The 24,260-nt window shown below is 38.3% G+C and overlaps 1 protein-coding gene and 1 long non-coding RNA gene across 6 annotated transcripts; one reads left to right on the top strand and one right to left on the bottom strand.

Moving 5' to 3' along the window:
• Positions 1 to 2,010: 2,010 nt before the first annotated feature.
• Positions 2,011 to 17,627, top strand: LOC118321768. Of its 5 annotated transcripts, XR_004796423.1 has the most exons (8): positions 2,014 to 2,150; positions 3,114 to 3,267; positions 4,874 to 14,312; positions 14,734 to 14,770; positions 15,092 to 15,174; positions 15,964 to 16,018; positions 16,874 to 17,317; positions 17,573 to 17,627. It is a non-coding gene; the product is annotated as an uncharacterized LOC118321768 (long non-coding RNA). The 5 variants fall into 5 exon arrangements; XR_004796424.1 differs by having other exon boundaries at positions 4,874 to 12,204; positions 13,011 to 15,174; XR_004796422.1 differs by having other exon boundaries at positions 4,874 to 14,770.
• Positions 3,261 to 13,814, bottom strand: efcab7 (EF-hand calcium binding domain 7). Its single transcript, XM_035653257.1, has 13 exons — positions 13,652 to 13,814; positions 12,897 to 13,108; positions 12,609 to 12,695; positions 11,891 to 12,113; positions 9,522 to 9,643; positions 7,260 to 7,401; positions 6,476 to 6,585; positions 6,053 to 6,216; positions 5,631 to 5,764; positions 5,340 to 5,488; positions 4,799 to 5,008; positions 3,760 to 3,867; positions 3,261 to 3,561 (listed from the first exon to the last, which is right to left on the bottom strand). The coding sequence occupies exons 1-13, from the start codon at positions 13,779 to 13,781 to the stop codon at positions 3,481 to 3,483; spliced, it is 1,872 nt and encodes a 623-aa protein (XP_035509150.1). The 5' UTR covers positions 13,782 to 13,814; the 3' UTR covers positions 3,261 to 3,480.
• Positions 17,628 to 24,260: the final 6,633 nt, after the last annotated feature.

Genomic DNA, 24,260 nt, shown 5'->3' with positions numbered 1-24,260 from the left:
AATCTCATTCTGATTCTGATTCTATTGGTGGTGTATTGGTAAGAATCTGGAGCCAAAACAGGAGTTATGATTCAGTATATTGCAATATATTCCGATACTGTAAGCAGGGCAATATTTTGTGCTTAAGGATTTTAGTAAAACACACCACCATATGCATAAAATCTGAGGAAAGAAAGAAAGAAAGAACACTGATCTAGTATTTGGGCATTTAAACACAGAAAATCATGTTTTTTGCATTGATTTAAATGGCCAGGATCATGTATAGCATATTTAATAGTTTATACCAACATTTTATACAAATTCCATAACTTTTTAGTGGATAAAACAGATTTTTTTAAAAAGGGAAAACCTATTTTCTGACATAAACACCACTGTATAAATGTAAATCCCAGTTAAAAAGGAGAGACAAAACTTTAAAATGTATCAACTAATGGTTTTCATCATGACAGATTTTAGGGTGTCCCTGTTGCCAGTGTCCATGAGAAAGAGTGACTTTAGCCCTGCTTGAAAACATACCAAATGGTGCAATCACATGGTCCTGATAGATACGTCATATGTCTACTGTTTCAATAATCGTCCAGAATCTAAAATAACTGTGATTATATTCTGTCTCAGAGTATTATAAACTTCTGTGCAGTGTTTTGGAATCTGATAAGCTTTCAAACTCATGGATCAGTAACTCAAACTGGACTTCCTGGACCTGGATTTTCAGTGTCTCATCCCCACCATGATCTTAATTCAGTTAACTGTTCAGTTATATTTTCTGTAAATTGTGTTTATTAAGCCTTATGTGCACTGCCAGCAATACAATTCTAGGAAGAAATACCAAATCCTTTGCTCACGTATTTATTGGCCTTAAGGTGTTAAAATTCAACAACATATAGAGTATAAAAATACTGGAATTCCCACCATGTGTACATTTTGAACTGTAGAATCTAAAAATCCTAACTTTTTCAAAATTCAAGATTCACAAAAACTAAAAAGATGGTACAAAATAACATTCCCCAAAAGGACAATCCAACTTTAAAGGATTGAGGCCCTTAAAATCTCTCATGGTAAGTAAGAATTGCAGTGTCCAGCAGTTTCCTAATGACGGATCATATTTATTCATGCTTGAGCAGACGTTTGTACCCTTAAGGTCAGGTCCCACTGAAGGGTCAATGACTGCCAGGCTTGTATTTCAAAACTTTACACCAGATAGAAAACCTTGATAGCAAGTTAAAAAAAAATAAAAAATTCTCTAATAAGTCAGTACAATTTAAATATCACAGTTACCTTTACAAATACTCTGAGAGAAAGATATAGAAATACAACACTCTGTTTGAGGAGGGAGAATATTGTGAAATAGTTCAGGCCACTGTTGTTTGCCTGTTGCATCACGGTGTGTTTGATTATCATAAGTAGAACAAAGTTTAACATCAGTCTTGTCATCATGACAGTGGAGGGTGTGTGTGTGTGTGGAGGTTTCTATCCCTCGATAGCCTTAAGAGAAGAATATACTGAGTACATACCAAAAGCAGAATCAACTTACTCAGTTATTTCTATTTATAGCATTAGTTCAACCTTATTTTACTAATTATTGACAGACGATTTTTTGCCCACTAGTGATTAATGGCAATATTTTATTGCAAAAGTATTAACCTTTTGAATGATGAAGATATTTTGTATCTAAAATCATATAAAATCATACAGTATAAAAAATACAAAATTAAGTATTTCACACATGGCATAATGAATTTAAATGCAAAATGGCAGTCTCACAAAGTAGATATTCAAATTGGCTTACAACCCCTGAAGCCCCGACAGCTCCTGAGCAGCCAAGTGTTACTAAACCTCTGTGTTCGGAAAGGAAGAGCAGACAGGGGCTCAGGACATTAAATACATCTCACATGCCATGTGACATTTAGTTAGCTCGCTCTACTGTTTCAGCAGAGAAAGTCAAAGGGCAAATAATGGCCTGAGAGATATAAATAGGAGGTCAAGACTGTTCTCAACTGGAAAGGCCAAGGGCAAATAAAGTTTAGACCTGAGCGCAATGCAAAGGAATGCATTTCATGGCCAACACAGAATCCCCACAGCAACATACTGTATCGAGAGTATGGAGAGTGGTGACCAGAAGCTACACTGTCACATGCAGGCGGAAACAGACTGTAAGTGCAAGAACTTTGGTACAATCCTTCATTTTAATGTAATAATAATACCCAGTAAGCACTGATTTGATGATTAACAGGACAACAGATGTCAGTTTATCAAAAACTATTACTGTGTTTTGAGGAGAGGTGAAAGAACTGTGGTAATTCAAACATTGTTAACCTGTCTGATCACAGTGAAACAACATTTGGAGAGCATCTGCCTTTATTCGGGGGCATTATGAAGGGTTGCATTCAAAAGTGTAAACCAAAGATTTATCAGTTAAGAAAAATATGTAATAGGAATATTATAATAATAATGTTTACATATACATGAGGAAAGTGAAAATGATAAAATGTTTTTCAAAGTAAAGTATATAAAAGGACAAGAAAATAAATCTCAGCACCTTTGACTCTATACGGTGACATTTTTCATTTAATTCTGACTAGACGTTTTATGAGAACCTACCTGAAACTTAATGAATAATAATATGCTACATTTTAAATTTAGATATGTTACATAAAATAACACAGCATTAGACAACTTCTTTAGAGATTTTCTTTTTTCATGATTAATTCTACTCTCCTTTACTTTAACGATACATTATAAATAAAAGTATAATTTTGTAACATTTAGGAGGATCTACTGTCAAAAATGGATTACAATATTTATAGGTATGTTTTCATTAGTGTATAATCAGCCATGTTTCTACAGTAGCCCAGAATGGACTAACAAAACACGGGCTCAAGTTAGTCACATTTTTCAAGAGTTTCGTGACCACTGTAGGTTCTCCTACGCTTTCCTACTAAATCCTACACACTGGGCCTTTAAAGCTTCTATGCATTGTATACATTTAAATGTTAATCAGAGTTAAGAGAATTTTGCAGAAATTCTCCACAATAACCAAAACATGTCACACATACAAAGGCACAACAAAAACAAAAACAATAAAAACCATTATCAGCTGTGCTTTATGACTACAGTGACCATCTCTTGCTGCCATCAGTGGTTAACTCCTGTGATGCACAGACTCACTGAGCTTCTGAAACACCTTTCTTGAAGTGGGCCTGATCAAGCTGCTGGCCACAAACAGGCAGAGGCTCTCAGCTCCTGGTGGAGGCTTTTCAAAACACACAGGTAAGCTTTGAACATGACAGTGGACTTCTAAAAGCTGAAATGATGAGGAACTGTTCCTTTTGGACCTTGAAAGTTACAGTAAAACTACACAATCATTTGGTCCAACCAGTAATAAGAGTTTTCATATATTACTGTTTTATGAATAATTGTGGCCCATCACTTTTTTGTCTCATTAGTATAGGTGAGCTTTGAATCCTTGATGGGACAACAGGTTTACGTGCAGGGTAGTATGGTCTCCACACAGTTGTAGGTCCAATCCTGTCTCTCATTGATAGGCAGGATGTGTTGGCACACCTAGAAAACAAGACACACTTTTTGTTAGTATCCAAAACAGTCATTTCATCCCATATCAATTATAGTATTGTTTTATTCAGAATGCACAATTTAGTTGTAGATTTTTAATGTATTTTAATGGAACATTTTCAAAGTCATGGTTTAGGATTTTCTTCTTGTCATAATAACAAAAATGGCATTCTCAGGAAGACTTCGTACCATCTTAGTCCTGGCTGGCACCTCAACAGCAAACACACTCATGCCTCGGCTGCTGCAGCAGTTCCTGCTCTGCTCATTGTTTACATGGACGGTCACTTTCTGGTTGGTCTGCAACACAAAGGGTATTGGCCACTTTCTTAATCAGCTTTCTTAACTTAAAACCACAGACTATAAAGAAATTCTATAGATACATAATCAGGACTCTATAGTCTAAAACAACAGCCTATTTTGCTTCTTATTCATAGAAATAGGGATTTATGGGCTTAAGCTAATCTAAGAAAATATACAGAAAATAATATATTCATATACCAAACTGTTGCTATGTTTGGACCCAGCTGTAGGTTCTGTGGGTACTGGATGTGTTTAAAAGAGAGCTCTACACCCCACTCATCACTGCTAGTGTCACTGTAGTTGAATTGTGAGACAATATAAGGTAAATATAAAACAAAAAAACACAAATCAACACTTTAGGTAAACTGGATACAAATTTAACCATTTCCCCTGTTCAGTAGTTCCTTTGTCACTAGGTCATTCCTGCTGAGTAGTTCCTGTTGCTATGAGAGTCAATACGATGGCTGCATATCAATTACAAACAGGGTGAATGGTGTCTGCGACCATACACTGTAGACGGAGTGTCTAATACAAACTCTGAAGATACAGTATAAAGACTTACTCACTATACAATACACTCTGATTATTTGTGCTTTTAGTAATGCTGCTTAACATCTAGAAAATAATGATAACTACTTCTGCAATTTCTTTCAGTGTTTTTCACTTTTTTGATGAAAAGCACATCATGAATTTATAAAAATAGATAATTCACTACCAGACTTCACTTCAAAACTGGACTATCATCCCCCTAGTGGCCATTTGGATGCATGGCAATCTGACTGAACTGCATCAGAAACATTCACTTGCTTCTTTGAAATTCTGTGTGCTTGCAAGTATAAAACTGTATTATGCCCAATGATATCTTAATTTCACAATTAAACTCAACCTGCGCATTCAGAAAATAACTTTGTCAAAGTTTGTCGTCTACCTTGTTGGCTATGAGGGAGGAGATCCTGTGTTCTCCTCTGTAAATGTAGATGAAGACGTTGTCTTGTCCCCTCAGTGCTTTGGCCCCTGTCCTGGCTGTGATGGACTTCTGGAGGCCCTGGTTCAGAAGCTTGGGGCCTGAGTCCATACTGATTGGCTGGATGGATGGCTGAGTGCCTTCACAGTGTACGTCTATCTGGAATGGACAAGCCTGACAGAGTGGGAGGCAGAGGACTTTGGTTAGGATTCAGGTTAGACATTGAAAGTCTGGATGTGTTTCTTTGTGTGTGTGTGTATTACAACCAGTGCTTTTGCTAATATCACACATTTGCACTTGGAGATTTTGGTCATGGAAATCATTGTGTCATGTGAGTTTAGTAGCTAGCTTTTGTAGAATGGCTTATTGATTGAAATGTATTTTCTCATCAAGTTTCCAATGTAAGCCCTTAATTACAGCATATTAGGACAATATCATTTCATGTCATATAAGAACTGATTGAACTCTGTGATTGTTTTAAGTGAGAGCAGATGTGTAAACTTACCTCTACGAGCTCCAGCATTCGGTTGTAGCCCATGGCTTCCAGGGTGACCCAAAGGTCAGCAGGGTCTCCTTCTTTCTCTGTGGCCTCCATCAGGTTCAGCTCCATGAAGCCCTGCCGTGTCAGCTGGTTCTTTCTCATATCAAAGTTTTCTGCACGCCCAACAAAGCAAATGAACAAATGAACAAATGAACAAATGAAAAGCCATAAGGAAGCCACCCCTGTACATTGTATTCTTTACATAAATGTAACACTGGTCATTGTGTGTATCAGTGCCATAATGAGAGTGATTACCCTTGCAGACAGCCCAGGCATCCTTTTCGCATTTCTCTCCACTGGTCCTCAGCTCAAAGAAATTGTACTCCTCTAAACTGAGCAAACCATTTCCATCCATGTCTATCACCTCAAATATGTCAGACAGCACCTCCCTGTGGTACAAAAAGAGCAACACAGAGAAATGTTAGTATGTCAGTCCATTACAGAGCTTAAACCGAGATAGCCTTAACTCATTAATCTCTCCAAATTTTCAACCATGTAACCATCCATTCAAGTGCTGTGGTGACTACAGAGCTGGATCCAAAAAACCCTAATGACGTTAATACACAATCTCAATGTTTGGTCATTAGCCAAAGTCAAACTTTGCTATGTTGTGTATTTTTATACTTCCAATGGTGGAATGAAGCAGACAAATACACATATAACATGCACACACTCACCTGAGCTCTCTAGTGAGGTCTAGTTCTCCAGTGTCAGTCCTGTAGACAAGCTCTACAGGTTGATTAGAAAGGCTCTTTTTGCTCTTTTTCTTTAGTTTGCAACCACTAGTGAAGGGAAGCAGGTAGTAAGTTCCAGCATTCAATTCTCCTTTCCAAACATACTTCTGTAGGAACAAAGCATAGCAAAGAAAGTGAAAAACACTGAGCATATCCCAGAATGTAGCACAAACACGTTTCAACTTCATAGTATCAGAAATAGCAACTAGCTTTGGCCTGACAGAATTCCAGTACACCGAGAAACATTTTTGGGGTAAATATTTCACACAAAACTTATTTTTGTATCAACACACAAACTCTTAAATTAAGTATCAGTGGGAATGATTTTAAAACAAATAGTACATCCCTCTTCACACACAAACATACTTCTTTGTCTTTTGACTCTGTGAAACACACTAATTGTGAGTCCTCTTTGGTTTCACCAGCTGACATGACAAAAAGGGCCGTGTCCACTGTCATCCATGAAGAAGGCTTGTCTGAAAAATAACACAAGATGGCAGACATTTTAATAGATTATTATATATAAAATGTTTGTGGACAAACTTCGACTTTTACTTTTATCTTTACTAGAACACATACAGCGGACTACATCAACCACTATCTGCTATTGTGTGCTTCAATTTTATGAACTGAACTGCACCCACTTCATAAATTATCGTGCACTGAGCTGGAACACAATCTAGCACGATTCCTACCACATCTGACCTGCTGCCCCACAAAGAATACAGTGCAGGGGCCAATAAAGGGCTTCAGTGTGTTCTTTTTGTTTATCAGTCATTATCTGAAAATGACTGGGGCGATACTTTATTTATGTTACAATGTCACTGAAAACATCTTTAAAATTGTGCAACTGTATGCCACTAAAAACCGTGGTGAAGCAATGGGGCAGGAAGCAGTCCAGTCAGAAATTGAAATATGGGACTTTGAAGTAATGAATCCTGAGGGGCTCAGGTCCAAATCCAGAATGCTTGAGAAAACTACTGTATTCCTACCAGCTCCAGAGGTGCTGTCCTGTTCCTGACCCTAATTTCTGACCTCCATAAACAGGGGAGCAAGGAAAAATATAACATCCCTATGGGAAATCGGGTTAATTTAACCATTTTTATGATTTTGATTTATGTGTAATATAAAAAAGAAAAAGTGCCAGTACCAGGTCTGTGGCTGAGGCTGAGTGGTTGGATGGTTAGGTAGACGTTGGTTGTCTGGGGGATGTGGAACTGGTACTGCAGAGAACTGACACTTCCATCGTCCTCCAAGAAGAAACAGCCCTTCACATAACTGTGATGCCAATCCTGGAACAATGGATAACATTTCTGCTTAACGACAGTCCCAGCACATTTACAGTACATCATGTTATGTGTATCCTATTATATTTTGTTATGTGTGGTCTCTGTTTAGAATCTGACACAGTCTAAACAAACTGTTTTGCTGCTTGACAACAAAATGCATTTATTCATTCAACAGAAACCAAAACTAATTTGCAGTTCCTATTAAAAGGGGGATTGATCTTGTGACAGTATATTTTGCCATGAAAAAGTGAATTAAGCAGTCAATCATAACAGTGAGGTTGCTCGCTTGATTAACAGAAACTGCCGTCGTGATAATTACCACTCCAACCTTCAGGGGGCACATTCATTATTACACAGTTTATGTGAGCTTAGCAGCAAACACTTGTTATACTCGTACGGATCCAGAGGAGGGCAGAAGTGTTACACTGTGTTTCTGCTGAAGTAAATCTCCCTCTAGGACCTGATATGGCAAATTGGAGTCCATTTAACTTTGATAAATACAGCCTTTTCAATCTTGGGCCAGCGGTCATTCAAAACTATCAAGAGGCTACTTTGGCAATATTTATGAATCCTAATATTTCTCTCATTTTGAAATCCTGTTGTTCCTTTGTCTGGCAGCACAACTGAAATTAGGTAATAATTTGAAATTGAACAGGAACATCAAAACAAGGAAGTTTTCCTTCCACTCATTGGAGACACATTAAATGAAAACACAGTTGGTGTGGACACACAGTAAGAGGACACTGAGGGCCGGGCAAGTCTGGAATAGGCTATATATCCTTTTAGTGGACAAATAAATCACCAAGTTAAACAAAGAAAGTACCATAAAGACGGAGCATGTCACTCCTTTAGAGAAAAGCCATTTTCTCAAAGTATTTATCTTGGGCTGTGAGAGGCATAAAAGATCAAACCATAACACTTCAGTGGTTTGTCCAGACAATATTAAATAAGGGAAATTGCCATGGGCACCCATCCACTGCTTAAAGACATCAGAATTAATGCCCCCACAGAGAGAGGGTCAGCCTGCAGACTAATACAGGCGCTGTCACCTGCTCCGGCCACAGGTCTGATTTACTGCTACGTGCAGACTCGCAGGACACCAAACCAGCCACAAACACAATCACACACACACACACATTTAAATCCTGGCCTTTAACTTATCTAATAATTCTAACCTATACGTGAAAAAAAAACGAGAAAAATGAATATTCCTCACTGGTTATGTTCGTGGTGACACATTTGCATCCTACAAGGCACACAAACATGCACACATACCCACTGCTACAAAAACACAGCCTTCCCTCCACCCACCCCCTCCCAATTATCAGCCTGTGGCAATATAGCAGCCAATATAGCGAGCAGAACTTCCCTCAGAGGTAATCTCTGGACACACATTCTTTTACCTCCATGATGTCTGGCCCTTTCCAATCTCAACACAGTGCTTGGGCCTGAGAGATGGAGCAGGGGGCTGTTATTTTTATTTATTTATTTCTCTTGCTGTAAAGCAAACCAGCCGAGGTTAAGCCAAAAAGAGTGAAAACAAAGAGCGTGAGATCAATACAGTGTATATCTATCCACCCTGGGCTAAATTCGCCCATCAAAAACACTGGGTTACAGTGACACTGGGAGCGCAGTGGGGCTGCACGGTTCTTGATATCACCGGAGCCCACATACAAAGATTTTGGCACAAATATACTGATGTAATGGATGAGTAATTACAATAAATTACTGTATTAAAGTACAATTTACTCTCCTCAAATCCAGTTTAGAAATATTACATAAACAGATTGGGATTAAAAACTGAATTATTATTCAACAACTCTGCTTATGTTATTAGTTTGTTTAGTAAAAGAAACCTTCATGGGTTTCTGAAAAACTTGAGCTCAGAAATATAAAAAATAAATAAGCTCCATATCAATACACCTGTTATTCTTTGCTGTTTTTATCTGTTTCTTATCATCGTAAGTTCAATATATTTGGGTTTTGGAGTGCTGATCAAAAAATTCTCAGAACTTGTGATGGGCATTTTTTCCTAATCGGAAAAATAATAGACAGATGAATCGATGATGAAGATAATCATTAGTTGCAGCTCTGAAGTCAATCATGACTTGAGAGGGGGTTACCTGTAAGCCTGAGGGCTCTTGTATTTTGCTGGTCTTAGTGCTGCTGGATGTCATAGTGATTGGGTTGGACAGGGACGACCGTCTGCTGCGAGCAGAAGAAGGACGGGAGGATGATCGACTGTCTGAGACACACAAACACACGCATACCAGACACACACATAAAAACTCACACATAGATAAAGGCTAACACACTGATACATCCACAATTATTCTAAATTAATCAAGTCATAACATTGCTGCAACAGAAAAAAAAGTTCAATTGACTGATTGAGTACAGCCCTCCCGTCCCCAAACAGTAAACACACTTTCAAAAGAGAGATGAGGTGCACAACATAATTGACACTATAATCTGTCTTCTCAGAAGTCCATTCCCGAGTTTAAGTGAAGGTGGCTGCTTTGCATTTGGGTTCTGAGAAAGTGTGATCTCAAGTTCAGCTTTCTTTTAATTAATTATTGAGGCCTTTTAAATCACAAATGGCATAACGGCAACCTCTCAAATCCATTATCTCGCACAACTTTTTTGCTTGAACACTAATTGAAGCCAGAAAATATCAATTCACTAATGAGGGGTCTGATTGTTTCCAAGCTCGGGAAATCAAGATGCGAAGTAATGTGATAGGCTTACAAGCAAATTACCGTAGCAGAGAAATAAATAGACCCGCTGTCCTGGTATTTGTCATGGATCTATTTTGTATTGATGGCAGTATTTTAATCTAGAGGACCAAAATGTAGCTGTTGTGTGAATGTGGACAAAGATGCACTGAAACGTGGCCTAACAAAAGCTTCAGTGTGAGTTTATACTGAATGTGAGTTGATAGGCGGTGTTGTTTCAGCACTAGTGGTTTCCTGCTGCTGGAAAAGTGTGAGAATTGACCTAAATAGACCAATTATCAGAGAAACACCATGGCAGATTATCAATTGGCCTAACTGTTTGCCAAAACATTTTAGACACAAATACCTGATACATTATAAATCAGTATCTCATCAATTATTTGTAAAATAATTAGTCAAAATGACCCTGTCCCATACAGTTATATCATATTTCTCAGGGTAGTAATGGTTTATACTGACAAATGCCAGACCAAATGAGAAGTCAAAACTGTTTTTGAGCTCCAAGAATAACCCATTCAATATGTGCGAGCACGTTGCATCTCGTGCCAGAGTCTTGTTAAAATGTAGCGGGTATAAATCAATATGTGGGAGAGGCACAATAATGTGATAATCCAGACAACTATGTGGGAGCTCATTTGTTTTTGCAGTGGTGGTCGACGGGGCCCTCCTCTCGACCACCGTCTAATCCCTCATCATCTCCCCAGTGAGAAGTGGTGGAATCCTCCGAATCAATAACACGAACATGGACTGACCACTTAAATCAACCCCATCTATCTTCCCACTGTGGGCCTGTCCCTGGCTCGCTCATCCAGGATCTCTGTTCTTCTCTTTCCTCGAAATGCTGGTTTTAAAGTGCAAAAAGTGGATTTTTACATCCAACTGGCTGAAGGTGCTGTCTTTTACAGAAAAGAACTCTGTTGGTTTATTATCAGTGGCTGCAGAAGAGTGAAGCTGGACATGAGGCCAGTCTTTGTTTGTTGAAGCTATGAAAATATATATTTCTAACTGCAAAACCATAGTTGAAAGGCAGCATTTTTCATCAGTGTAGATGGAGCGTTTGTCAATCTCCTAATGGCAGAAATGATTACCCAAATCACAACGCTTTACAGTCTCCTCCCTCCAAACAAGCTGCCCTAATTGTGTGGCTATTATGATGTATGGCCTGTCTTAATGAGGTGATTTGTCACAGAGGGAGTGAAAAATCGATCAATAACAGAGCTATTATTTATTCATCAAAACTAATCGGTGAGGCGTATTGGGGCAAGCATTGTGTATGGGTGTGCAACTATAAATTGGAATCTGAAGTGTACTTCATGTGCAGTCGGCATGGGCTGCTACTTTGAACTTGTAGATTGCGCTGCACAAATTGCTATTATGTTCTGGAGTAATGCACCAATAAGATATTAGCCTTTCCATGTAAAAATAAAGTTATCAGTATATATTTTATCTGGTCACTGAGTATAGAAGTGACTGGTGATGCAAACAGAGTTTTTAAAAACATACAATGCATAAATTCTGGGTGCTTTGTTGTCCTTGTTCATTCCTGTTTTAATCAGATTCAGAGTTTAAGACATTGATGTTTAAACCTGAATTCTATAAGATATACTGTAGTTGGGTATAAGCATGAGTCAATTTTATGTTTTGTGTGAAAGTGTTTTGTGTGGGACAAAGAGTACTTCTGAGGGAGAAAAATGAGAGCAAAAACAGTAAACATTTTTCCTTAACATCTTCTTATTCTGAGATGTCACATGTTGTACCTTTCTTGAGTGTCGTGTCAGAGTCTGCCCGGGGTGTTTCCGGAGGCTGAGGGAGAGTCGCTGTCGCTTGTGCTGCCGATGATGACGCTGATGACACGGAGCTCTTCTGAGGGCTGTATGACTGACTGCCAAAGTTCTGTCTCTTCAGCTTGGCATTTGCCTCAAGCCTCTCCAAAACAGCCATCTCACACTGCTCTACTGTAGACACAAGCAATCTGCAGAACTGACAGCAACGGGAAACCAGTAGTAAGGGGATGATACAAGAGGATGTTCTGAGGCCAGAGAGAGGTTGTGTGTTTATATCTTGGGTGGAGGTAAGCATATGATACTAAATAAAGACCTTTCTGTGACACTTTACATCCCTGAGACTTAAGAAAATGTGTTTTTATCCTTTACCGTGGTGCAATGGGACTTGTTCAAAGCAATTATTTGTAGCATGTAGTAAAATACGTGCAATTCAATCCCATTGTTGATATAATTTTACCATTTCTAAAAGTTTTTCTCTCGCTTGGGATGGTAGCTTTGTTCTGATGCTACACTGGTGCACTGATCATCTTAAACTGATCAATAACTGATTCACAAAGATGGGACTAATGTATTTAAAATGCACCTTTTTCTTGGACACATGAGATGACCTGACAAGTGTTGTATATACAGCAAAAAGGCAACAGGATCAGTAAGAACAGAAGTCACTTTATTTATACTTGTGTAAACTTACTTCTGCATAGTCCAGTTTGCCGTCTTTGTTGATGTCAAGTAATGAGAAAATAGCATTGACCTCTTCAGTGGTCATTTTCTCTCCTTTCTGGAAGATTCAACACATAGTCATTAGTAGTAGCTGATCAGTTATTTTAATTATTTTATGTTAAGGCATTACAGGTGCGCTGACGATCATTCACTTCACCCAAAATTAACAATTGTAGCCAAAACCTAAACACGAATCCAAAACAATAAATATACAGTTTGCTGCAGATCTGGCTAATATAAAATGTTTCAGACTACTCACAGTGGTTAGGGCTTTCTCCAGTTCGCTGTGTGAGATGTAGCCATCACCATTCACATCCATCTTTTTGAAGGCTCTCATCAACTCCGTTTCCTCTGTTTTCTTCTCACACTTGAGAATCTCACAGAAATCATCAAAGTTCAGTTTGGATGTTCTCGGGCTCCAGTATTTGTTGAGAGTTGCTTGGGATGGATTTCTACCAGCCTGCTGGAGAACTGAACAGGACGAATGGGAAAGAGGAACATTGAATCTACAAGTAGTAAAGGCTGATAATGCACTTCTCCCCTTTTAAGATAAGATAAGAAAACCTTTATTTGCTCCCGACAATGGGGAAATTGCAGTTTGCAACAGCATACATTAAGGACAGAATAAAAAATAACAAGCAAAGAGTAGCTTGTAAAACATAAATAATGAAAAAGAATAGCATTGCAATTATTATTATTATTATTATTATTTCCCTTAAGTAACTTTAGAGGTTGAATAATAGTCTCATCTTAAGACGTCATGTTGTCAAATAGAAATGTGTTAAATATCTTGTTTTTAAAAACCTTGGAACTACCACTACATGCTCTGTATTTCTGAGCAATGTTAAATCAAAGTTCAGCTGCACAACAGTGGCTGGTAATGACTGAATTCACACTTTCCTCTCTCTTTTTGGGCACGTAAATTCATTTTTACAATAACAAGAGACTAAAGTCTAATGTACATAATGTCTCAAATGTATGGTACAGCAACAATTGAGTTTTACGTTAGCTTACCACGACATAACTGCTGTTTCGAAGAGATATTGCTCAAACTGGATTTGAACACAGCAAGGTATGCGGCTCTGCACTGCATGTAGAAAGCCTCCTCTTCATCAGAAGGACGAGGTGACTCTTGAAGAGACATCTTTGGAGGAAGACACCGACCTGTTTGCCGTTAGCTAGCACCGCCCCGCTCAGAAAACCAAACGACAGCCAGATAGAGCAGCTGACTTTGGGGTTAAACTCTTTTGTTTGTAGTGTTTTATCTCACCGTAACAATCACCTGAACGCCACATGCGTGTTACTGTACTGGCGTTGGCTGTGACGTTTGTCAAACACCGTTGCTAGCTGCAGTCTGTTGCTAGGGGAACAAAAAGTTGCCGGTGTTCGCCAAAAGCGACCCTGAAGAAAACAAACGTTAACGTGTCCCGTTGTTGTTGGGCCGTATTGGACTTCTCAGTGGTTAAAATAAATCAATAAAAGCGATGTTTAGAATGTAGATAAGGATTTTTGTCGAATTCAGGCTGTTTGTTACGTTGTTCCGAGTCGTTTTTGCAACAAGGTGACATCCGGTACTATATACGACAGGTTTACACGGACTGTTTGAGTGTAGCAACGGCGCCAGTTTCATAAATTTGTGACAAACAAACTTCTGCTGAACCAGCTCTAAAATGCCGTGAGTATTTTTTACTATTTCTCTCTTTATCTGCAGTATTTATTACTACATTGAAGCGTATGGTAACCTTACTTAGAATAGACTTCAGAAATACTCAGCGTTACTTTATAGTGTTACACAATCTTTGTAAAATGATGTTACAGTATTAGGTTGGTCTGTTTGTCAGCTTACTTTATTACACACTGATGAGTAATAACAATAATAACTGTATTTATATAGCACCTTTTAAAGGCAGAGTTTACAAAGTGCTTTGACAGACGAAGGCAAAATAATAGCCGTGACACACAACCACACCAAAATACAATAATAAGAGCAGAATAGAAGCCATAAAATGAGAAAATAAATTAATTAATTAAATAAAAAAGATAGATAAGTTATTTTTAAATAAAGCAATTCATTATAACTGTGTTTTTCTTAACAGTGTGAGGAGAACTCTGCACATGGACAATGGCCATCAAGTGAGTAATCAAACTGTCCTCATACCAAGAGTACTGACAATGTAATCAATTCACCGATCACCTGTAGATAATGTACCGCTTTCTCATTTCTGTGTAAAATAGATCTTTTTTACAGCAGCCATTTTGACATTAGAGACTTGAATGGCTCTGCTACACTAAATGTAACTGAACCTTAACAAGTATCTCCGGTAAAACGACTGCTGTGAAAAAGGTTTATAGTGTTTTTAAAAGTTTAAAGAGTGTGACTTTTAGCCGGGCTGTGCTTCAAATGTTAGTTGTTCCGTTTTCTGACAAATCTTGTCTTCTCTCCATCCTGAATAGCATCCAGTTTCCAAAATACCAGTACCCGCAAGAAACCACGCACCTTCAACTGGGACTGCAAGTTCTCAGGCGGGTGTGTTGACGTATGTCTTTGAGGAACCTGCAGAAGCATGAGCTACACACACAGAAGCAGACAGATTCATTCAGGCCAAAAATAATACTGGCATACTGGTCATTGTCAGAGCTGTGTCTCATGTCCAAATAGTCCATTTAGTCTGTTCAGCTTGGTTAATATGAACTCTTTTAACTGATCCCACACACTGTAAGTGTTGTTGTATTAGTTTTGTTTTCAGGTGTGGTGTAAAGGTTAGAGAAATGGGATTTTGACTGGACTGTCAGTGGTTCATTTCTTTGGACAGGGAGTTTATTATCTGGGCGGCAGGTTGACTGAACTCTTGACTCACAGTGTGGAACAGTCTATGTGTGACTGTGTGGCAGGGTGCGTTTGTTCTCAATGACCTTTTACTGTGTAAACGACAATTTAAAAAAAAAACTACTGACTCAATAATTATAGATTTGATTGTCCTATAGATTTACCCCCATTCACTTCCACTACTGTATTAAGATGACTGCCAAATTGTATTTCCAGCTGCCAGACAAATGACCTCAATCTACGAGCTCCATTCTCGGATCACTCTGTGAATATTCTGCAACTGCATTTTAGATTATAGAGCTGGGGTTGTCCTTCCTGACAAGGACATTCTTAAGGACTATTTGGACTATGACTTTAAATATAAGCCATGCTGTGTGTATTGTAGTCCTTGTGTGGTAAATAATACTGCCCCCCTGTCAGTCCACAAGGAAACAGTAACTTGTATATACGCCAGTGTACTCTAGATTGTGTTATTAAGGATGTGATGCTTAATCAACAGGTAAGACCAACGTCACAACACGTGAACAACACGTCCCACAGACGGAGTTGGAAAAGTGAGTAATTAAGTCAAAGCTTTTGCAAGCACTCGATCAATCACTTTTATATTGTAGGCTGCAAATTAAGTTTTCTTTTTTTTTTACTGCAAACTGTCAATACATAGAGAGCCAAAGTAGAGCACAGAGTTAAAGGGTTACAGAGAACTCCCTTTTATGAGTTGCAATATTTCAATTGCCACACTTTCCTGATGGTCATAATGACATATCAGAATTTAATGACAGGAGACACGGAATGACGGAGATCCATCACTGGCCAAATTATCAGTGATTTACATAGCACTAAAAATAGTTGTATAAGAGTCACTTAACACAAGAACCATTTCCTTAGTCAAGGCAGACATTTGGTGTCTGTCCCATCCATCAAGACAAGCATTAGTTTTTAATTTTATAGTGCTGTCACTAATACATTACATGAGCTCGGTTTACAGTACATTCATAACACTCACTTGGTTATGTCATATTAGGGTCATTTGGGGCACAGCAGTGTGTTAATTTATTTTAAATTTCAAAATCAATGTAATAGTATTGGTGGGGGTCTGGGTCTGGGATAGACACTAAATAGTTTATTGTATAGGTCTTGGATTGTATCTTATACACACCATTCTCTTGAATTATCCACGTGGTTTTCAATCTTCTTTAGGCTCATTCAGGCTCCACCAGTTACCTACTTTTAACCCACAAGCTACTGATCAGTATCCATATTTAATAGCCAATATAGACAAGTAGTATTAGTTAGGTAGTGCTTTTAAGAGACATGTTTTAATATTACAGCCAATCATTTATTTAAATGAATCAGAATTATAATATGAAGAGGGTTACCATTGTTACCTCACTCTCTTTTGCGTTGACCAGACTGGATTCCACGCGATCTAAACTGGAACAATCAGTGGATGCATTCATCAAGGCCAGGAAAGAGCTGGAGGAAATATTCGTGAGAAAGACTTTTTCTTTTGGTCTTAAATCTTTACAATAGGCGGAAATGTCTCCGTCTCCATCACATCTTGAGATTGAGAGATGATGGTTTTTATTACACACTGAATATTCACTTCTGACATGGCTTTTCCTTTCAGACTACAACTTTTTTTTTTTTTATGTTCATTCATTTCTAATACAGTGAGCTATATTATCCCTTTTCCCCACTATCTCTTGTGTGTTGCTGGGGTTTTGGGGGTTTTCCGTTTATCTCCTTTATCCTGTATATTAATTAGTCAGCAGAGGGCAGCAGTGAACAAGGACGTTTCCTCACTGGATCTTCTGCTGACCTGAAGACTGAGCTAAAGAGACACAGAGAGCTGAGTAAGTACACAAATCAACAAAATGCTGTTGAATTTGACTTTATTTGAAAGTCAGTCTGAAAAAACTGGGGTTGAATGAGATTTATTTGCTGCATTATTCACTGACACAACTTGATGTGAAATACATGAAAAAAGTTACAATTTACGTTCTGTTTGCAGTTATTTATGGCATCAAAATGAAAGCACTAATTTTGGTTTAGGCTCTCTATTTGTTCCCACTTTTGAAATAATTGTGATGCCATTTGTGGCTTTTCAGCATTCAGAGTCGAGTCATCTTTGAAAGAAAAAGACCCCAAGCATCACAGTCAAGGTAATGTATCTGCTTATAAATGTAATAAACCCAACACAGTGTTAGAGTAAACAATCTTTTACTATTTAATGTTCATGTGCTATTATGCTTTAATGCCATCAAGATAAACACACCTACTTCGCATTACTGGGATATTATCAGAGGCTTTAGGCCAAGTGCCAAGTACAGTTCAACAATATCACAACATCTACTAAAGCTGACACAAACATTTAAAGATAAGTGTAGAAATGAAACACTTATTTATTAAGAGGATGTTAATTGAATGTTTTAACAGTTTGGGGATTTTGTAGTGGATCTATAGTGGACCTTAAATTATGTGCAGGATATAAGGCTGGTGTCCCTACGTTTTCACTTTTGTCAAGACTGTTGTTTGTTCAGATTATTTTCCAGTGACACCCTTAACTAAATGCCCCCATTTATACAGCTGTGAGTGTGACCTTATCTAGGTCTTTTAAAAGGCTGTAAGAAAACGTTTTTGTCCCAATTGTTTAGCTTATTTCAAGATGAGCAGAAAAACAAATGGTGTCACGAGGCTGTTTCATTCCTAAGGACATCCCCGTTCGCTACTACTTCACTATTTGATTTGCTTCTTCCTTGATCTTCTGTGCTGTTTAACATTAACAGCATCAATGGATGCTTGTTTCAGTTGTTCAGACAATCGTGTGCTCTGCGACCTTTGGAGAAAAACAACATTTTGTTATGGTTACACAAACAAGTCAGTGAGTGATTTCCTAGGGAAAGAATTAATTTGATTATTTTAGGCACATATTATGCCTGCAGCAGAGCAATTCTTGTGATCCAATCATACAATGGCGACTTGTGTAAAATTAATAGGGGGTATTGTCAGGAGGCGAGCTTGTTTTCCGATAAGGTTGTTAGAAATTATTTTAATTAGTTCCAGTAAGGGAGCTGAACATACATGATGCATTGTGGATCCACACCACAGGAATGTCACATTTTTGTCACATGGTGGATCCATGAAATTTATCAGTTTTGCATAAGCCTCCTTACAACAACAGACTTCACAATGTCAAGGCAGATAGCTATGGGAGAGAATTGGCCCTCTATGTGCATTGAGACACACATTTTAAGTAAACAAACTGTTATTCAAAGCTGCTGAAGAGTTCTGGCCTATATCTGCTGGGAGCATGAAATTCAGACAGATGATGTTGATGGTATCTTGAAGCATGATTCTGCTCTAGTGTAAAATGTTTGTTTAGATCCGCTGCTATGGCCTTGAGGCTTTTGGTCCATGTGCTGAATCCCTGTAGGATTATACAGTATGTGCTGGTTGTTCTCTTATCTTGACATTGTCAGTGGGAGTCATATACTTGTGAAAAATATTTATTTCTGAAAGTTATAAGAAGAAAAGTAGAAGGAAAAAGGGTTTGTCATAGCTGACGACAAAATGGCTATAGTATACTCGGATCAGCCATAACATTATGACCGCCGGGGAACCCTGGTGGTCATAATGTTATGGCTGATCTGTGTATATATTACTGTATATCTACTTAAACAAGTATTATTGTCTTTTTATGGGATATTGATATACACTGAAGCACTACTATATACTTGCTGAAAATGGATTTGACTAATTGTCCCGCCACATCAGTAGTGACTGATTTATAGATCATTGTAACTAACTGTTTTCCACTCATAGACTCAATACTCAATAAACTCAGAGTCAATTTTTTAAAATTAGATTGTTTTACCCTCGCCACACTTTACAGGAAAATCTGTGATGGAGGACTTAGAGTAAGTGGTCGGTAGTTAATTTACTTAACTTAGGAGCTATGCTGAAGTATCTTACAATGCTTTAAGGCAGTGTTTCTCAACTGGTCTCACCTTGGGAACCACATTTTCCCATGGCCATTAAGTCACAACCCACTTTTATAAAACTAAAACCATGCTAATGCCAATGATTCTTGGGCAAAGCACCCCATTACCTGAGACATGCACCTGAGCCATGCTGATATACACAGTATTTAAATAGATGTATAGACCATTCACATTCAAATCCAAATTTGTGCATACTAATATTGCTGGTGTAAAACTACATTATAATTTTGAGACTATCTCATGCACTCGTTTGCACAACCCGTCACCCGTCTAAACTAAAACCACAATTCTAAACTCTGTTGTCTGCTGTAAAGAAAATATGTTGAGAGTCCCAGTGCACACAATAGCAGCACATGACTGGGGCAAATATACAGACTATTCATAATGGATAATGGTAAAATGTAGTGTAGTGACAGTAGCACAAGTATAGGAGAGTCATAGTCAGCAAACTGATTCAGTGGTTTCAGTTTGTTACACAGAAAGTTTGCTAACATTAGCTACCATAAGCTATTAGTCATACCAGTCTGAGTAAGGCTGCAGCAGCAAAACAGCAGTGAATTAAAGTTAGTAAGGATGTGTTTTAGTGCTTAGACATTTGACTTTCCATTTTTAATAGGCAAAAATAGGAAAGTTATTTCATCTTTCATTACATATACTCTCTTTGAAACACTGCAGATTGTGGAGCCTTGTATATCGTCTGCACTCTTTTATCTGTCTGATAAAACAAATCTTCCATGGCAGCCATTACACACCAGGTAGAGCCCTTTCTGCATGTTCAGACTGTGTACCCCAGGCTCTCCCCTCTCTGAAGTGCCGAGCCTCCCAACGCCTCCACCCAGACAAGGCAGCTGAGCAAATCCATGAGGACATTTAAACCTTGAAGGCCAATCCTCCAATTCCACTTCTCCTCCTATGTCTTCTTCTTTACCACTTTTTCCCCTCCTCCTCCCACCTTTTTTCTGCATTGTCATCCCCTTTTCCGCCTTACGCTGTGATAGTTAAAACTACTTCTTTCCTCAGAGTGAGAGTGCAGTGTTAAGAAGCGCTTACGACCGTCCTTTAAGGTTAACAAAAGTTTCAGTAAGCATTCTAAAGAAGTCACTCTTGGTGAGCAATCAGGCTTGGGGCGGGCATAAATCCTCTGGGTATAGTCGCGGCATTACAAATACCCGCAGCGTCTGTATGTGCTGATGACTACAAAATTGAAAAAGAAAGGCCCTAATAATTCTGAGGCAAGTTTCCCTCAGCAGTAGGTATTGATTATTTGTGTGTGGTGAGAGATTTGGAAAATTCAATTAAAGGAGTTGTGCAAAGGATTCATAAATTCAGCCCCTCCAACCCGTATCGAGACATGGTTATGTTCTAAATCAATGCTGCACTTCACAATATATTTTCTTAGGAACATAAAAATAAATAACATTTAAACAGTTCTGCTTACTACAGAAACAAATTTTATTTTCTCCGAAGCTTTTTAGTAACAGCCAAGTACTGACTTGTACGCATCTTCTGGGTGGTAACGTATTTTTATTGCTGTTTTTCCCATAAGAAAATCCTATATAATATGAATTTTGAGATGACAAAATGAGGGGAAAGGGGACGGCTCAGCAGTGTAAAAATTGATCAGGCCATAGATGGGGCCACGTTGGGGAAGATTTGTATGTCAGCAGTAATGGGCTGTATTAAAAAGAAGATTCCTTAAGATGTCATAAAAGTGATGGGGCCGCGTCGCAGGTCGTGGGCTGCCGGTCCAGGCAGCTCGCAGACTCTGGCACATCAATCCTAGCAGACCTCATGGACAGATGCCACCTACCCACTGGGAGTTTTATGCTTTCTGATTGAACACACGGTTGCAATTAAAGGGGGGGAGTTGTATATTAGGCTGTTTTGGTCCAAGTGAAGCCGGTAGCCTTCGATCGACACCGTGGGGTTGCAGAGTATGCAATCTTTTCAGGCGTGATTTCTGATTTAGTGAATGTCATTGCATTTCATCTTGGGGTGCAAAAAATATGCTGTTTCTTTGAAATATTAACATAGCAAGCAAATAGGTATTTATTTCATGACCAAATATAGTTGAGGGTTTAATGAAAACACTATCATTATCAAAGGATACGATTTTAAGATAATAATGGACTTTACATTCAGTTATTTCTCGTCCAGTTAAATATTTAGTTTAACTTCCCTGCCTTGAGTATCGCATAGATCATTGGATAGTATGCATTTCTTTTTTAAATAAACACTCTTATGCATCTAATAAATTGACTGAATGATTGACTTTCATAATTTCTCTTTTTAGGAATTGTGAAGATGGGTAGCTCCTACGAGTTTCTGAAGTCCATTATGGGCTGAGGTACGTTAATCCATTTCAACTCTAGTTTTTTAAATTTGAAATGAATTTTAGTTTAAAGACTGAAAGAAATCCACTTCCATACATCTTGGTTTATTAACAGATAGCATTGGTTTATGGAAAATATGCCTCCTGTTAACTCTCTTCTTTGTGAACATTCAATGTTGACAGTGACTGTGGTGTGTGTAATATCACTGGGTGCCAGTGGGGTTACAATCATGTTTTCCTCTCCCATATTCCCCAGGTTTTTGTTAGCGAGGCATCTCGGCTGTTGACAGCTAATGGAATTGCTCTTCACCTCATGTGCGTATGATCCCGCGGAGATAAAGCAGGAGATGAATGTGGAATCTGTACTGTCAGTCGTGAGGCGGAGATGTCTTTGAGGCCGTCATTCATTTGCAGGAGAGGCGTCTGAAACGGTGGGAGCGAATCCTCTGACGTGTTAGACCCTGTCTACCCGCCGGAGCCTCTGCCTGGCACCTGACAAATGTTGATTCTACATTAACCACAATGCTGCAACACTGTGCAAATAATGTTCTTTCAGATGGCAACCCTCATCCCCTTTATGGCTAAAACTATGCAATCCTCCCCACCTGTGCAGTTTAACACCTTTTTGAAAAGTAAAGGTGGGGGGGCAAACTGTCTTGCACAACACAGTAGTCTCTTTATTTGGTAGTGCCTGGGAAGGCCGAGGCCTCTCACTGCCCGAGTCGACCTAAGCAACAGCTGGTGTTCACAGCAACATTTCCTATTTCTGCCTAAGGTGGATCGTGTAACTCTCACTTTATCACCCTTAGAGGCCACGTGAAGGACAAAGCCAGCACGCCCATAAACAAAACTAATGTTTTGATACAAGCCCCTTTGGAGATTGATGGAAGGATCCGTGGTACTTTTAATGCCCCTTTACCACCCATGACACATCAAATAATCTTTTACCTACACCAATGGTTTTCACTCTAGGTCAGGATCTAAAACTATTAGCTATTCTACTACTACTTCTTGTAATGTGTATTTATAATCTAGGGGTCCCTTAGGGAGCGTGTTCTTCATCTTCTATTAACACAGAGTTTTTGCTTGGAGGGCTCAGTATCTGCTTATTGTGCCTGCCTCTAGTCCAAGGTTTAGAGCCACAGAGACTGGGGATATGCATCCTGGGTAACTTGTCAGGGACTAGGTGGTGACAGAAGACTTATTTTCACTGTGGCTTTGAAAAAGGCTTCTTTGGTGTGTAATTATTTAACTTCTTTTAAACACCAGAAGCACATGAACTGGATTTTTTTTTATCATACAGTTTTAGTTTAACGTAATCTGTCTCGAGTTACAACAGAGCAGTGTAAACACAGACTGACAATGCGGTTTGCTTCAGTGAGTATTATATTATATTGTTTTGCTATTAGTGTTCTGGCACTGGTAGTGTGATACTGAATATATTTTTGTCTGGTTTATATATAACCTGTATATCAATATACAAACATTATGTACTACATGTACTACAACTAATGCTTATTTCCTTAGCAATTTATCTTTTGCTTATTTTATTACTCTAGTAAATGTAATTAAATTGTGAAAACGTACAAGTTTCAAGATTCCAAAGTAGTGTCTTCAAATATCCATTTTTATCCAACCAACAGACAAAACCCACAAAATACTGACAATACAATGATAAATAATTCACATAGAAGCACAAAATCCTCACATCTGAGAAGCTTGAACTCAATGAACTTTGAGATTTTAGCTTGATAAATTACCATAAATAGATTATCAAAAGTGTTGTTTATTAATTTCCTGCAGCATTTGATCCTATCACAGGATCTTCCACAGCAGGCAGAGAAGTTGTCTTTTTATCTAAAGTTGTCTCTCTATCTTTTTATGGCTTATTAATTTGAATAAAGTAGACCAGAAATAATAGTTTTGTATGTGTTGATTTTTAATATTTTGCTCCAGCTGTGTTAGTTGTTTACCCTGTAACATAACAATAATTTACTAATAATATTAATTTACCATCTAATTTCTGACACAGGGAGGTGAATTCTAATTTTTCCTCACATCTTTCTAAATAAATTAGCATGGCTCTATATAAACGTGTAATAAAAGGGCAAATCAGCACCTTTTACACCACCTCTAATTGCCCCCTTGTGTTCATGTTCCATTGTAGTAACAGTTAACTCAGATCTTGGGCTCCTATTTGTCCCTGTGGCCCATTATTGGCTACCGGCCTGGAGCCTCAGATGCACAGGCAACCCTCACTGACCTGATAACATTTATAGTTGTAATGGATTTTTTTATGCCTGTCATTAACTCGCTCAGAGATTGGAGACAGAAATTGCTTGTACCTTTTTCTGTGGTATTTCAACTTTATAGCATTATGTTCAGATATGTCACCTTCCATCATCTCTTTTTAAGGCCTGTCCTGTCACTGATTTTGTTTTAAATGAACAGGTCTTTTGTGCA

Source organism: Morone saxatilis, unplaced genomic scaffold, assembly GCF_004916995.1.
Source record: "Morone saxatilis isolate NCDOM2014 unplaced genomic scaffold, NCSU_SB_2.0 Contig12, whole genome shotgun sequence".
NCBI classification, from domain to species: Eukaryota; Metazoa; Chordata; class Actinopteri; family Moronidae; genus Morone; species Morone saxatilis.
The sequence above is the reverse complement of the archived record's forward strand: the minus strand, read 5'-3'. Positions and strand labels throughout refer to the sequence as shown.

Bases quoted from the DNA above. Each gene is read 5' to 3' on its own strand.
- efcab7 (XM_035653257.1), bottom strand. From the start codon at position 13,781: ATGTCTCTTCAAGAGTCACCTCGTCCTTCTGATGAAGAGGAGGCTTTC. The intron at 12,696-12,896 runs GTGAGTAGTCTG...TGAATCTTCCAG, and splicing joins TGGAGAAAGCCCTAACCACT to AAAGGAGAGAAAATGACCAC. The intron at 3,562-3,759 runs GTACGAAGTCTT...CTTGTTTTCTAG, and splicing joins TGCCAGCCAGGACTAAGATG to GTGTGCCAACACATCCTGCC.